This window comes from Kogia breviceps, chromosome 4 (genome assembly GCF_026419965.1).
Source record: "Kogia breviceps isolate mKogBre1 chromosome 4, mKogBre1 haplotype 1, whole genome shotgun sequence".
Taxonomy (NCBI): Eukaryota; Metazoa; Chordata; class Mammalia; order Artiodactyla; family Physeteridae; genus Kogia; species Kogia breviceps.
This window is the reverse complement of record NC_081313.1, coordinates 140,035,727-140,051,873: the sequence shown is the minus strand read 5'-3', so window position 1 is coordinate 140,051,873 and position 16,147 is coordinate 140,035,727. Positions and strand designations below refer to the sequence as shown.

General features: G+C 45.1%; 1 protein-coding gene across 4 annotated transcripts in view; it reads left to right on the top strand.

The window, feature by feature from the left end:
- The window catches only part of GRIA1 (glutamate ionotropic receptor AMPA type subunit 1), a 306,641-nt gene extending 291,229 nt beyond the window's left edge, over positions 1–15,412 (top strand). For all 4 annotated transcript variants that reach the window (XM_067032026.1, XM_067032027.1, XM_059061568.2 and 1 more), the window contains exons 15-16: positions 5,017–5,151; positions 12,709–15,412. In XM_067032026.1, coding sequence (XP_066888127.1) covers positions 5,017–5,151; positions 12,709–12,909 — 336 coding nt within the window. In that variant the 3' untranslated portion in view covers positions 12,910–15,412. The remainder of the gene's footprint in view (positions 1–5,016; positions 5,152–12,708) is intronic.
- Positions 15,413–16,147: the final 735 nt, after the last annotated feature.

The following is a 16,147-nucleotide window of genomic DNA, read 5'->3' as shown; positions in this document are numbered from 1 at the left end:
TGCTCCAAGATGACACATCCAACATACAGCAGTGACCCAGATCAGAGACTAAATGTTGCAACACCCTAGGCCCTGCCCAGTGTCCCTAAGCCACACATCCTAAATCTCCCATCACTGCCCCAGGAGGAGGAACTAGACAGAAACAAAGATTTTTCCTTTCAAACACTGTCTGGGGCCGTGAGCCAGAAGCTCCGCTAGTTTCCTCTGACACACAAGACCCCAGCTCTCCAATGCATAGTCCAGGCAGATAGTTCACAGTGAAAGGCCCCCTATGCACACGCCCACTTGACCCTCAGACTGGTGCCTCTGTTTTGGAAAATTCCTCCCACTCTGGAAGAGGCCTCCACCAGCAGTTGGGTTCCCTTCCACAACCCACATGGACTCCTGAGTTCTCTGCTGCAGTTTGGTTTCGAGTCAGGAGGTTCTGCGGTGCACTGTACAGGAGCCGGTCCCTGAGCACACGCTGCTGAGAAGAGCTGCCCCCACAGTCCTCACTTTCGCAGAATTTGCCTTGCCAATTATTAGTACAATGGGCCAGTTCTCATCCTGTGTTGCTCTTGGGGAAATTATGCAGGCTGGGGAACTGGCCTAGATTAGAAATGGAACAGCAGAAGCTGCCAATTAACAAGAGTTCTTTTTTTGCATATCCTAAAGAGGTTAGTCTCTAGGGAGAACTTATAAAAGACATGATCCCAGGCCCCCTAGGAACTCCTTAGCTGCCTTGCATCTCTGGGGGTTGGGACGAATGTCAAAAGTCACTTGGTCTAACTCTCTGTCCAGTGCTTGAATCCCTTAGATGAACTTGTCAGCTACTTCCTGAATGCATCCATGTTTGAGGAACTCACCACTCTCCATAGCAGGGCATTCCTTCCACCTTTGGACAGCTCTATTGATCTGAAAGGTCTTCCTTTGATTGAATCAAATCCACCTTCCATAACTCCTCCACTTTGGTCCTCGCTTGTGAGTGAGCTTGGCCAACCACTGAGTCTCCACTCCCAGGAAATAAGCAACCACTCAGGAAAATGGCACCTAGGCCAAAACTATAAGGTTTGGAAAAGCACAAGAGAAAGCCTACTGGAGCAAAAGGCTAATAGGTAGAAGAAGGGTTGGACTATTATGGCCCTGAAAGGCAAAGTCAGGTTACAGATTCAGCATGGGATGGATTGCAGGAGCCCCTAAAACTTCAGCTGTACACACATCAGAGAATCTGTGGATGGCAGAGGAAAACAGAAGCTGCAGCCTTTACTTCTTGGGGGTTCAAACTCTCACACCAGGAAGAAAAGAAGGAACAGAAGCATTTGGAGAAACCTGAAGCTTGGTCCAGATTTAGTGGACCTCACGTGATGGGCAGCACCAGTCTCCGTAGGAAGGACTGGTCTTATGGCCAAAGACCTTGGCTTCTCCTTAGAACTTTCTACTTATGCCATTAAAAAGCATCAAGTCTCTCTGCCTCAGACCTGGCTCAACCCTGCCCATGAAGATTTAAGCCATCTCTGCATTCTTGGAAGGGATGTTGGCTCAGAAACACAGAGGGAGTCTGGGACAGTCCTCCATTATGTGAGAAGAGCAAGGAAAAATATGAAAAAGAAAAAAATCTCTCTTGCACATGGGGAAGGTGACAAAACAAGACAATAGGTTAAGGGGAACAGATGAAGGGACGGGCCTCGTCACCATAACAACAAGCCCAACAATTCTGAAAGATGGGATTTTTGTTTTTCTTTTCACCTGTCATTCTTCTCAGTACTGTCACTCTCCCTGCTCCTGGCAGAAGATAAGTTGTGAGTTTTTCACACCCACCAACAAGCTGCCTGGCTCTGGGGAGTGCAGCTGCTAAGGGAGGGGAAGAGAATGGGGTCTCCCAGAGGGTGCTCAGGAGACTAGGATCCTGTCTTTCGCCTCCCTGGTCAAAGCTGGGAAGCATGTAGCTTCCTCATGAAACATGAACATGGCTGTTTGTACACAAATGTGTCAGAAAGTCCCCTCTTACATGGATACAGAGGAATCAGAGCTCTGGTCCTTAAATAAAAGGAATTTTTGTTCCTGCCCCAGGATACCCATCGTATGCCAACAGAGGTAATCAAAGAGAGTCATTAACAGCAGCTCAATGGAAGGCTATGGCCTTGGGCCTCCAGGAGGGTGGGAGGGAGATGCAAGAGGGAGGGGATATGGGGATATATGTATACGTATAGCTGACTCACTTTGTTATACAGAAGAAGCTAACACAACATTGTAAAGCAATTATACTCCAATAAAGATGTTTTTAAAAAAAAGCCAATGGCACACATAAGGGAAATTAGAAACCTTGCCTAAATGTAAATTCCTCAACTACAAAGGCTAAGAAGACACCAAGATCAGCCCTTCATTCTACATCCTATCAAATTATGACAAATTTAGACAGTAGGGCTTCATCTAACTTTGCTTTCTGACACTGGTGGTGATAGGGCCCAGGTGCTCCCTTGATTCTAGAGGTCTTCCCAGGATTGTGTGAACATAAAGACGGATCAGTAGCACTGTGTCCTGCAAGAGGTGTCAGTGCCCATACCATCTGGCTACCCTCTTTGTTTGGCATATGTCCCCTCACCAACATACACTGCCATCCTCATGGACCAGAGAGACCTCCTTCAGAAGTGAGGGATGCTCTCCACCTCCAGACATAATCAAATTCTCAGTCATTGGACCTTCCTCCTTCTGCAGATACATAGAATATGCCTCCTACTCTCACTTCCCTATGAAGATCTGACCATACTTCCTTCCAAGATATATTAGAAATGGACATTCCACCTTTTACATTCAGGGAGGCAGATGGCCTCTTAAGGATTTTTGAAGAGAGTAACAACAACAAAAAAGATGCCCACCACTCCCTTATCCATGAAGACAATCCACAACCAAAGTGAACTTGAAAAGACCATGAGGAAGGAAACAGAAACCACTTTGGTGACCAGGAGGCAAGATGCACTTCGGCTATTGAAAGGCTGATCAGCTGGTGAAGTCAGCGGGACTCAATCCTTTCCTCCCGGCCTTCTTGTCTACCACCTTCCCCCAGGCCTTCTCCCCATCCATTCTCTCTGAGCTTCACTGTCAACCACTCTTTTCTAAGGTGTGAGCTGGTAAGATATGAACATGCTTCCCCACCACACAGAAGAGTTTTATAGGAACTTCTATAAACCATAAGTCCTCCAAAAAGTCTAAAGACTTACTTTCCAGCAGAATTACAGAACTCCCAAACAACAAAGAGGGAGACATTTTGAGCATTCTGAAAAATCAGGCCAAGTGGGAATTTATTTGTTCAGCCAACTCTTGAACCAAGCACCAAACTCATTTTTGCACATTTCCTTTATCAGGCCATGATACCAGAGGAGGAGAAATTCTACCCCTTTGACTAATCATTTCCACTGCTTCCAAAGCCAGACTATGCCTTGCCAAGTGTAACCCATATTCAAGAACCATCTGCTTTAGCAGTACAGGAAGCCACCAGAGGGGTATGCTTTAGATAATCCTACAGCTCTGCTGGCCCAGGCTGCTTCTGGGGAGGGAAGGGATGCTGCTATTTGCCAGCTGCAGTCCCCAAGCTCAGCCCTGCTGAATCCTGTACAATGCACCGAGTAGAACTAGGGCAGAGGCCACTGACTTGGTCAATTACTGACCCCTTTCCCCACGCCCAGATTCCAATAGGCAGATGTCAGAGCAGTCCCTAGGACATGACATTTCACCTTTTGCATGGCTCGCCTACAACCACCTGAAAAAGAACACATGGAGAGATGTAAAAGCTTTATCCCACCCAGTGCCACCAACCAACCTACCAACCATGCCGTGTGCCTGTGCCAGCTGAAGCATGCATTTCATTTTGATTTGATGAGAAATTTGTACCTGAGCAAACAATATAAACAAAGGTGTTCAAGCCACTGTGACATCTGGGGATGAGTATGCTTCTAAGATTTAAAGATGTTCTCTTGCCTGTGTCAAGAGTTTGATTGATCCCCCTCTCCCCAAGCCATTACCTGCTCCCATGACCAGCAGTTTTGTTTGGTTGTTCTCACCACCTGGGGAGATGTTGTCCCTCAGTCCCCCACTTTTGAACCCCACTAGAGGTGACAGAACTCAGGGATGGTCTCACTAACCAATGACCTTTCTCAGGCTCCACGAAATGAGCTCTGTCCACCTCCTACTGAACATGGACACTTGTCCCCATGACCCTAGGAATTAAGTACCCTGTTCCACGATCCTGTTCATCCAGAACCAGTGCAAGATGTTTTAGTCCAGGCAACAGAGCTTTCTAAATTCAGCTACCTGAGTCTGCCTACAGTGTTTTTCAGCAAGCACCTCCACGAGAAAAATGACTCCAATTAAGCATAATTATTAGGATTTAATAGAGCCATTTTTCTCTATCTCAGTGCCTTTTTTCTATTACAAGACCCTCAGTTTTCTTTTTCCCTCAATTGGGACTCAGCACAGTAAGTTAAAGGTATACATTTGTTGATCTTTATTATACATACAATAACTGTCTTATTACATTGAATTCAAATGCACATCTAGGAGAAAGTTCATTTTAAGTACCAACTCGCAGAAAAACACTCAACAGGCATAAACAATAAGCAAGGCCAACGCGCTGCTGAGCAGCCATGAGGTTGGGGCAGGAACTGAGCTGAAAAGGAAGGGACACAGTTTCCTGAAAGAATGGAGTAAGCGCAAGCGTGCAGATCTTGGTAGAAGCTGCCCTGACTTCTTGTGTCATCTCCCACCCTCAAAAGTGCATTGGGGAGGAGGGGAAATCTAACTATACATTAAATGTAAACAGAGATGCTCGAAAAATTGTTATACACACATATGCTCGCACATGCATATATTTTTTCCTGGGAAATGTTTAACACACTGTCAATAAATACAAAGCCTTTCCAACTATTGTGAATGTTAAAGAGGGTGATGGGGTTGAGTGTATGTGTTTTAAAATGCTGTTTCTTGGATGGTCTCTAGCCCCTTGGCTCACTTGACTCTCCCCCCACCCCCTCCTCTTCCTAGGACAAGACAAGTGCTCTGAGCCTCAGCAATGTGGCCGGCGTGTTCTACATCCTGATCGGAGGACTTGGACTAGCCATGCTGGTTGCCTTAATCGAGTTCTGCTACAAATCGCGTAGCGAATCCAAGCGGATGAAGGTGGCATCGTCTTCCCAGGCCTTTTTCCTAACTTGTTCTGTGATACAGCTGGGTTTTCTGGGAGTCTTTTTACTAGAAAGGGTGGGGAGTGGCAGGAGGTTGAGGTCAACCCGAGGCATGGGATGACAGGAAGCTGTTTTGAGGAAGGTGACAGGAAAAGCCACAGAGGTGAGAGAAGAAAGAAGATGGCACGTGTCAGGGTAAACATAAGGCCTGAGAAAACAAATGCATCAGCCAGAGATGGGGGCTGAGATGAAAAGTTAGCGGTTAAGTGGGCATTCAAGATAGTGTGAGGCAAGAGTGATTGCTACAAAGTAGATTCTCCCTGAGGTCATGTTAACTGAAGTGTAGCTCCCAAGATGGGGTGGGGTGGGGGCGGGTTGGTATCCTCCCTCTACAAGGTGGACAATCTTGCCATGCTCGGTGAGGGAGGTCTTTTCTCAGCCACCACATGGTAAGATGGACTTTGGCAAAGAGGATCATGCCCCCAGAATGGTAAGCACATTGATTAGATGACCCAAAACTACATCAAATATAGCTGAAGGCAACTAACTGGAAAAGAGAAGAATTATGGAAGATATTAGAGCTGTCTGTAAAAACATGAAGATTTTTCAGGGCGGAAAGGAAACATATTAGTTCTGTGGGGTCGCAAAGTATACAACAAGAACTAAGGACTAAAAGCTATGGAGAACAGATATGAACACAGTAAGTGAGATCTACTTTTCTTTCAGAGCTACCTACCCCAAAATGGGATGGATTATCCCAATAAGCAGCAAGGTATACACATAGAGGCTGAATCATTCTTGACAAGGCTATAGATTCAAGTATCCAAAGGGAGTTTGGATTAAATGACCTTGAAGGCCCCTCACATGTCATCATTTAGTTTCAGTAAGAAAATATTTTTGGAAGGAAGTGTTCTTCATGTGAGCAACACCATAAGCAAGACATCCTGAGGAGGAAGAGAGCACTGAGACACAATCTGTAACCTTCAGCATTTTTAACAAAGAGTGACAGAAAAACTACCCAAGGAACCAAACTGTGACATAGAGAGGAAGGCCTATAGGGATATACGGGAGGGAGGAAATAGAGGAGGCTTCTAGGAAGAACCAGAAAATTAAGAGGAAGGACAAGTGGGATTCAAACCAACAGAAGTGGAAAGAAGCACAGTCATTCTGAGCAATGAACCCTAGGCTGTTACCTTGACTTGACTAGACTAAGAGGACTCATCAGTGGGATTTGCTCTCCTAGAATCTCACGCTTTCCACCCATGTGCCTTTATGCAGGTCAATCCCTCTCCCTGTTTTCTGTCCCATAGGACCCATTTAAAAGGCAACTTCCCAAGATATAATAACAAGGAATAATGAAGGGATGGTAATGTGATGGTATTCAGCCAGGGAACCTAGGAGCACCTCCATCCTACCCTTGACCAGGTCATTCAAATCCAGGTCCTCTCAGAAAGGACAAAGCACAGCAAAAGCATGGGCCTCAGATCCTAAACGCAGTGTAGACCTCCAAGGAGCTTGGCTGGACACAACAAAGTCTCCTAGAACCTAAGAAGGTTTCTTTGCCTACTCCATCCAAAACATAAGCCTAAAGACTCTCCTATCTTTCCCTCCAAAGTGAGGAAAGTTTACTCCAGAGGCAGCAAGGGGAACAGGAGATGAACTGGGTGAGCAAAACTTTTACAACCCTCCAAAACCTTCCCCATGGGCCATGACACAAACCAGTGTCGCAGGATTGGCCTCATAGGAACTCCCCTAGAACATACTGCAGTGTAGGGTCTAAAGCAAGGCTCTGGAGACTGAATGTCTGACCACAAATCTTGCCTGCTCCTCATGTTAACTGTGTCATCTTGAACAAGTTTCAGTAGCTCTCTGATCCTCCTTTTCTATAAAATGGAGCTAGTACATATCTCATATAACTGTTATGGATTATATGAAAAAATCGATATGAAGGGCTCTGCAAAATGCTTGGGCCACAGTAAGCCCTCAATAAATAATAATAGCTAGAATTTATAATAATAATATATTATTATTAGTGGCCAGCTACAGCCTCCTTAAGACTTCCCTTTTATAGTCCCTACTTATATGTCCTAGGTTTTTTTAAGCTACAGAGATTGTCAGTTCCTTAAGGTAAGAAGGTGTGTCTGATTTCTCTTTGGACATCCCACATACATAGGGTAAGTATTAGTAAAAATTAATGTGGAATTGTATCTACAGAAAATCTCTTGGAGGATGAACTGAGGCATTGGAAGGAGCTGCTGTTAGGTTAAGCAAACACAACCATCAACACCACCCAGCCTGGAAGCACACACAACACCATCCAAAGTGCCTTTGTTCCCATCTGTTTGTACTCACAAGATCTGATGAGACCAGGCATCCCCAAGCAGGAAAGCTGGACTTCCGGCCCTTACTATGGGATGACCATGTCCCACTAAACATAGTCAGTGCCAGGTGGTGGTACCAGGGGGGCTAATGACTAAGATCCTCTTAAACCTGTACAATGTTGACCTTCACTGCTGAAGTCACAACATTCAGGTAAAGACAAGAATCCTTATAAGAGGCCACTGCATCATGTCTTAACTTCTGGGAGACATTCTCACCCTTCCGTTTCCAAAGAAAATATTGAATTTCTCAGGAGCCAACATCAGGATCTCTTGATCTCTTGGAATGATTAATGCAAGGTCTTTCATCACAGTCTTCTATAGTTAATTCCATTGATTGGCATAACTTCTGTCCAACTCACCGAGGCTCCTAATAGAATTATTAATCTTCCACCTGCAGAAAAGATGCCTCTACGGTCCTTATTAGTTAACCCAACCCTTAATTTTCAAAGCTCCATCAACTTCTCTCTTATCCAAAGGAGATAAGTGAACACATTCTGCTTGCCTCTCAGACTTTCCAGGTTTGCAGTTCTCTTTATCATTCTGTACTTTGCCTTCTCCAAAGGCAGATTAACTCTTTCCAGAAGTGCAGTCTCCAGCCTCACTGGACCACAATGACAGTGTCCAGGGCCTCTGGCAAGAATCTTCCCTCTTGTTTCTTTCCTTAGTCACAGTATGTGGCCAACTCTTAAGACCTGGAGCCCCTAAACCTAGTTCATGATCAGCCTCTTACTTCTCAAGAGTGTATAAGGAGCCCTTCCCCACTGTGCATGAAAAAGAGAAGAAAGAGGAAGAAGGGGTGGAAAAGAGAAAGAAGGGAAGGAAGGAGAGAGAAGGAAGGAAGGAATAAAGGAAAGACATCTTTTCAGTAACTTCCATGTTCAAAGCACTTTAAATACATTTTCATTAACCCTGTTCTTGCAATTCAACAGGATGAAGAAATACAGGTTCAGAGAAGCAAAGTAGTTCCTCCAACAAGCTCACATAAGCTCGGAGCTGGAGGAACAGGAATTAGACCTCCAGCACGGCCCCTGCAAAGCCTGGGTTCTTGGTACCAGCCAAGCTACTTCTCATAAATTTCTCTCTCCTCCCCAACCACATGGCAACAGATAATTTTTATCACCTACTACCTCCTGTCAAAACCCTGCCCACAGTGCAGAGACAAATAAGATGCAGCCCTTATCCTTAGGTTTGCCTGATCTAGCTGCTGAGGCCATCTGTGGGATGTGATCCTTTGCTTGTGCATTATTGAGACCCTTTCCCCTTCGATGTCACATGAGCAGGACACAGAACAAGTGTCACAGGGATGGTGGGAAGGCACCCTGCAGGCAGTCCTTCCACAGAGACATATGGAGCACCACTGCCTGCTAGGCATTGCTCAGCATTGGGGATACAGTCAGGAACAAACCCGGCACAACTTCTGATTTCAGGAAGCTGAGAATTTAATTGGAAGGCAGAAACAAGCAAATACGTATATGTTCAATGAGTGTTTGAAGAAAAAGCTCCATGCTCTCAAGTCCTGATCGGGGAATGGAGTCTGGGGCAGGACAGAGAGGCTTCCCTGAGAAACTGATGTTAACAGACTTGAAACAGGAAAAGAATTAACCAGGGGAAGACAATTGCTACCGAAGGATGCACAAGTATCACAGACCCAAAGATCAGAACTCTTGCCCAGAAATGAGTGGAAAGCCAGGGAGACTGCACACAGGAAGACTGAGGGAAAAGGAGAGCATGGAAGAATTGGGGACTCAGAGAGGGACTTCAGGCAACCACAACATTTCAGTATAATTGAAACTGTCATACAATAGCAAAAATATAAAACCCAAGACATACTCCAAATTGAATAAAGTCTCAGACGCCCTGTCCCTCCCCTCTGCCCAGGAAAACAGACAGGAACCTGAGCCCTTAGTTGATATTAAGGACAACCAGGGTGTTTATTATTCACCACCTTGCTCCCCCAAAGAAATAATCCCCAGCCGCTCCCACCCCCAGGAGAGCCGCTGACTTTTCATAATTGTAGTGGCTGTGCTGACACGGGCTGTGTCGAAACCACACATTGAGGCTTTGCACATTTCCCTGCAATTAACGCGCAGCTGAGTGACACGGTCAGGCGGAGGAGGGGGGCATCCTCCACGGCAGGCGGTCCCTCTGGCTCTTAGCACGCAAGCTAGGATGAGGTCATCACCCAGGGCTGAGCTTTTATTAGGCTGTTCTATGACAGGCAGAGGCTGGGCAGACTTTTCTTAGAAAAGCAAGTAGCTGAGAAGTTAGGAAGTAATCACTGTTGGAGAAATGAGTCTCTGAAACACCAACTCGGGGGACTCTGAGGTTGGACTTTTCACTCACCCTTTGCTGAGTATCAGTTTCAAAAACAACTTACACGGATGAACTTAAAGAATGGCTGGAATGTCAAGGATGAACAGGAGAGAACCTCAGTTCCTAGAGGCAAGGGGAGAAATGACATCAGCTTACAACTGGTTAGCTACAGGGGGGAGGAGGCCCCACAGTCAGGAGGCCATCCACTTTGACCCTAGGTCACAGATAACTGTAACTTGAAGCAAGTCAGTAACAAGTCCTCAGTTTCTCTATAAAGTGAAATCAACGCCATCAGCGTGTTTCCACCTTGCTTGCCTATTAAAATCACCTGGGGGAGTTTTTAAAACTCCAGATGTCCAGGCCACACACCATACCTATTAAGTCAGCATCCCTGGGGTAGGTCTCAGGCATCAGTGTTTTTTCTCCCCAGAACTCCCCAGATGATACCAACGTGTGGCCAAGTTTGAGAACTAGTGAAATAGTCATTTTTAGCAGTGCTTCCCACTCCAAAGTTTTGATTCTTTTCCTCCCTTCTCCTGAGATTAGAAAGAAAGCCAGTAAGCAGGTAATCCCCACCATCAGTGGCAGTATGGAGTCACTGACCTCTGAGAATCCTTCACCTTCCTTGAAAACCAATTCTGAATGATGTAAACTTGGAGGGTTTTAGCTACATGCCTGGTTTTAAATTATCTCAGATTTTGATAGGCACCAATAGATGATGACACCAGCCTTCTCCTTTAAGGTGAATTTGTCAAGTACCACCAACCTCCATGGAATATTACGGAAATATGTGAGACCTTTTGAGAAACAAAGCCCGGGGTGATCTGTGTGAACTTTAAACCTTTTTTTTTAATTAAAGGGGCGTGGCAAAGAAAACTCAGAAGATAGACATTCCAAGCTAATCCATAGAAGGTTCCACGCTGCCCACACACGAAAATAAAAAGTTATTTTCTTTTCAACATTTTAAAAGTGAGAATAAGTAACCATGAATTCCTCATGTTTTCTTTTCACCTTTCCCCCATAGAGCATCACAGTGGTGCTTATGTGACCTGGACTTAGAAGAATGCTATCCAGGTCACACTTCCTCTTCAGTGAAGGACAACCAGGCAGAATGTACATAAATCACATCCAGGAGTCAGAAGAGGAAAGAGAACCCATGTGGGTGGAGCATCATATGGGGCAGATCTGGCTGAATCATGGATTTTTTAAAAGAAAGAATATTTTAAAACACTGTCAGAACTGCCAGTAATAAGAGGATCCTCCCAGCACAGTATGGCAGAAAGAGTAACAACTGGGTCAAAACTGCCCTGTTTACATCCGTGAGGCCACAGTAGGTTGACTGATTTCTCTGATCACTAGAATCATGCCAATGTGCAAAAGAGGAAGGCATCAACTTTTTGAGAATGGCCCTACGTGTTTGGCTTTTCTTAGACAAATTCAAGGATATCTATTGGGCCTCTAATAACATGCTAGACACGCTGGCAGGTAGCTAAGGATTGAGAAGACACGGCTCTTGCCCTTCTCCAGACAGTTAGTTCTCTTAGAGAAGACGGAAGTTACATACCTGAAGCAGAATCATTGCAAGCGAATATATAATGCATGAGTACTGGCAGGGGTGGGGGGCAGGACTTGCTGGGGCAGCCTAAGACAACTTCAAAGAGGTAGGAACAAACTGAGTCTTGAAGGATGGGTAGGTTGATCTTAGAGAAAGAAACCTCTCAACTCATATACCCCTCAACTCATTCTCCTTTGTGTTGATTCCCACCAAGAAACTAAACTAAACTATGCCCTACCTCAAAATTTCTATAGGTATCTTTCAACGGGAAGTTGGAAGTGATAGGAAGAGGGTTTAAATTTGATGTCATGAAGTTTCTTTCTCCAAAGGATCTTGGAACAGAACACTTCCTCTTGGCTAATAGGATATGGTTCTAATGACAGATTGTGGTCTTGAGCATTCTCTCTAACTCATCTGATCCTGGGGTGATCATTGGAGTTCTTTTCACATCTAGAATTCCAACATTCTAGAAGTCACAGGCTTTCACAAATCAGTAGCCCTGATCTGATGTGTCGGTTTAGAAGTACAGGTTACATGTGCTGATGGGAAGCAGATGACGTGCAGATATTGATCTTTGGAATTCATTCTCACTTCCTTTAGCACATGCTTCTTTCCAATTACATTATGCTGACTGTATTATTCAAACAAGTCCAACATTCCCTTAACACATACTGCCAGAGGCAGGATAGCATTTTTTCAGAAGTAAATCAGAGGTCGTTTTAAATGTTCAGCTAACAATGATACACCCTCAATTTTTTGTTAACATTTCAACTCATTTTTCATGCAGTATAGTACCATTCTTGCTAATAAAATCAGTAGGTGCATAGATAATTACATTTTGACAAACATGGAGGTTTAAAAGGTCTAGAGAGATAAGGAAACATGCACAGGGTCACACAACGAGCTGATGTCAGAACCAGCGCTAAAACCCAAGTTTCCTAAACCCCATTTCTAGAGTCTTCTACTTGGTCGTGTTGATATGTTTATTATCAACAATACTACCATGGATCTGTTGTACCTTTAGAAATCACAGAATATAAGAACAGGAAAGGATCTTAGAGATCACCCAATCCAGCACACCTTACTAAACCAAGAGCACGTGAGGCCCAGAGAGGGGATCAGACTTGTCCAGAGCCACATAACAGTTTTGTGGGTTCGTGGGAAGTCAAGACTAGCATTCCACATTTGGAAAAAAGTTGAATGGGGAGGAGAGTGGGGTGACATTTTAAGTCCAGTGTTGACTCATTCTCCTTGCCAATCACTGCCAAGGACCTGGGGAAGAACCCCCGGTCCTCCTGAAAAGGGTTTCTGTTTGATCCCACAGCAATCCATCAACGAAGCCATACGGACATCGACACTCCCCCGAAACAGCGGGGCCGGAGCCAGCGGTGGCGGCAGTGGAGAGAACGGCCGGGTGATCAGCCATGACTTCCCAAAGTCCATGCAGTCGATCCCCTGCATGAGCCACAGTTCAGGGATGCCCTTGGGAGCCACCGGATTGTAACTGGAGCAGACGGAGATCCCTTGGGGAGTATGCCCAGCCTCCCCCAGTTCCATCCCAAACCCTTCAGTGCCAAAAACAACAAAATGAAATGCCACCGCCACCAACCACCATGACCACAAGGAGGATAATTCAACAGATTTTCCTGAAGGATTGAGAAACCATTTTGCGGCCCCTTTTCCTTCCTTTGCTGATGTTCTTTCACCCTTTTCCGTTTGCTAAGTGAGGTTGACAAATAACACTGTACTGCAATAAGGGGAGAATAACCCTGTTACATAGAGCCTGTGTCTCTGAACACGGAGTCACTGGCGTACTAATGAGGAAGCTGTCCTGTTTTCTTTGAATTCGGTTATTCATGCGTCTTAGTGTGTGCACTATATATTTTTTCTTATTAATATCCATGGTTTGCAGGTTCTGTTAGGCCCCTTCCTTTTCCTTCTTACTCCCAACTCCCGACCCATCCCACTTTAGTTTAGTTTTTAGTTTAGTTTTCAGATTGGAGATTCAAGGTTCGTTCCACCTGACAAGCAAGCAAGAGGAAAAAAGCAATCTTCAAACGAATTCATCATGGGAGCTCTCCAGATTCCCCTCCACACCTCGGCCCCAAGCCGTGGGTGGAGACCGATGCTGTTGCACGAGTGGGCTGCCTCCCACACACAGGGCACTGCCTAGGCACTGACTTAGTTGAGAACACGTGTGAAGCAACTCAGACCCAGGGTGGCGGAGAAAGTAAAGGCGGGTGTGCAGTCAGAAGAGGACTCGTGCAGTTATTGCCAGAGGCTCAGATAAAGCTTCTTTGAATGTGTAACAGCCATCTCACAGGCCTTAGGTGGAACGGTGTGCTTCTTCACAGAGTCAAGCTCAGCCATGAGGACTGTGTCCTTCTGCTATGCTCAAGCCCCAAAGGCTCTCTGGTGGCTGAAGGGCAACCGGCCTCCTGAACCACGTAGAGCCTTGAGAAGAGCAGACATCCAGGGAGACAACACCCCTGATTCTCACCTGTCACTTGTTTGACATCTGAGCAGGAACCCCATTGTAGAATAGACTCTCTCTTCAGAGCGTCTGGTGTGGAGGGGGGAAATGTGATACAAGCTAAATGCAAAAGAAAGCTGATGGAAGAACTTTGGAAGGGGAAGCTTCATCAAAGCCCACAAGCAATAGAACCTTCCCAGGTGTGCCCTGTCCTACGATTGAGAGACCAAGTATGAAACGTAGGGTTTTGGTGACCTAGAAAACTTGAGTTTTTATGTCCATAGAAAAGTGTTGTTTTAGCAGGTAGCCAGATAACCTTCTGTCATCTTTAGAAAGTAAAATGCCCAAGGCTGAATGATTTGAAGGAGGATAGGGAGATGGAATAAGTTGATAATAACACTGGGGGACCTTAAGATTCCTGACCCCAACTTCTCACCTAAGGAGGCCAACCTTCCCCCTGGCTAAGACAGAATGAGGACATTGTATTCCAATGACCAGAATCAACAAGCCCATGTTTGTGACTACAACCTGAATGAAAACAAGATTGGAGAAGTGACAGGGTTTATGGAGAGAAATCCAGGCTGACTACAACTTCGGTTGCGGTCTTGGGGAGGTGGGTCCAGGCACATAGCTATCTTGGAGATCCCAACTCTCATTCTTGGTGCAATCGGCTTTCAGCTCTCCAGCAGCCACTCTCCTAGGTGCATGATTCAGTGCGTGCCATGTGTCATCAGCTCTCATTGATAACCATATTCTGGCTTGTTCCCTTACTCCCTACTTCTATCCAGTCTCTCTGCTACGGGTTATCATTAGCAATTGACAAACTAAAGGTTTTGGAGCCTACCTACAAGTGGGGGCAGCATGACTGGCTTCATCCGTGGATTCTCTCTGTGGACACCCACCATTTCTATGTCTCTTCCATCCTCCTTTCATCAGCCATAGCAAAGAACCATCAAACTCTTTGCCCTTTCAACTCAAGTGCTGTTGTTCAGTCTCTCACGTGTCAATGTGGGCATGGTACGTGAAGCAGGACCCTCAAGATGGATTGTCACTTTTTGCTACTGCCAGCTGGTGTCCTCTGCATCCCTTGACCTCTCACCAGATCTTTCCCAACCCTTAACCTACCACTGCAGAATCTGATATGAGCCACCATTAGGGAGTCTGCATTTCGGAGGAGTTGGAAATAACCCTCTACCATCAACTTGCTTCAAAGACCTTTTGCCTTTGGCCTGGTAAGATGCCTCTTCAGCCAGTGAGCTCACCAGTAACATGATCTGACAGGAAGAGACCACTGATGCTAGAAATGAGGGTCTATGCTATGTGGGTGTCCAAGACTCCAGCAGAAGATGTTTTTCATCGATGGAGGGGTGATGGGGAAAACAAAAGTAAGAAAAAAGTTAACTTGTATTATGTATTTTTACTACACTTTTCTTAAAAATAGAGCAATGGGAAAACTCTGAAAGAGACTGACATTTTTCTCAACAGGAATCCATACTTAACAGTTCTGGCTTTCATTAAATTTTGCTCTTTGGTACCTGGGCCTTTTATTTAACATCTCTATTTGTTTTAACTCTCTTGGCAGATGTGTGAAAGGATTTTTGCTTGATCAAACACTAAATATTTTTCTTGGTTCCTGTTTTTCTTTCAAATAGCCAGGTTTTTCTTTCTTTTGCTATTTGCATAAAATGAAAATATCACCAAGAATTAAATCACTGTGGATCCATTATCTACTTTTCATATTTGTCCATTCCATTTTTGTGCCATTTCTGAAGCAAGAGCTCTAAACTGTTATTTTCTTATTGCTAAGCCTAAGTTCAGTGCATTTTTAATGGTGACCAATACTACTGACTCACAAACAGCTCTTTAAACAAGTCATTTCAGATGAACTACATCATTGTGAGTTATTCATCCAAGTAAGATAACAGCAACAAAAAGACAGAATGGTATTGGTTTTCAAGGGCCATGGTTCCAATTGCATAAGGAACAAGCTTCAACTTGCAGTGGTCACAGTACCCCTAGGGAACCAGATGGCTCACAGGGGATGTCTTCCAGACATCCCCAAGTTGGAGTCCAGGTATATTTGTGATGTGTAGGTCACAACCAAAACCAAATCTAGACCAGCCTTATAAATAGATAATCTTGGCCCTCAGACCACATGACACCCCCCCACCCCCCCCACCCCGCCTTCCTGCCTGAAATCTATTCTTTCACTCATTTGTTGACACTTAAATACCAGTGATTAAGAACGGCTTCAAGTGCTTTCTTTCCC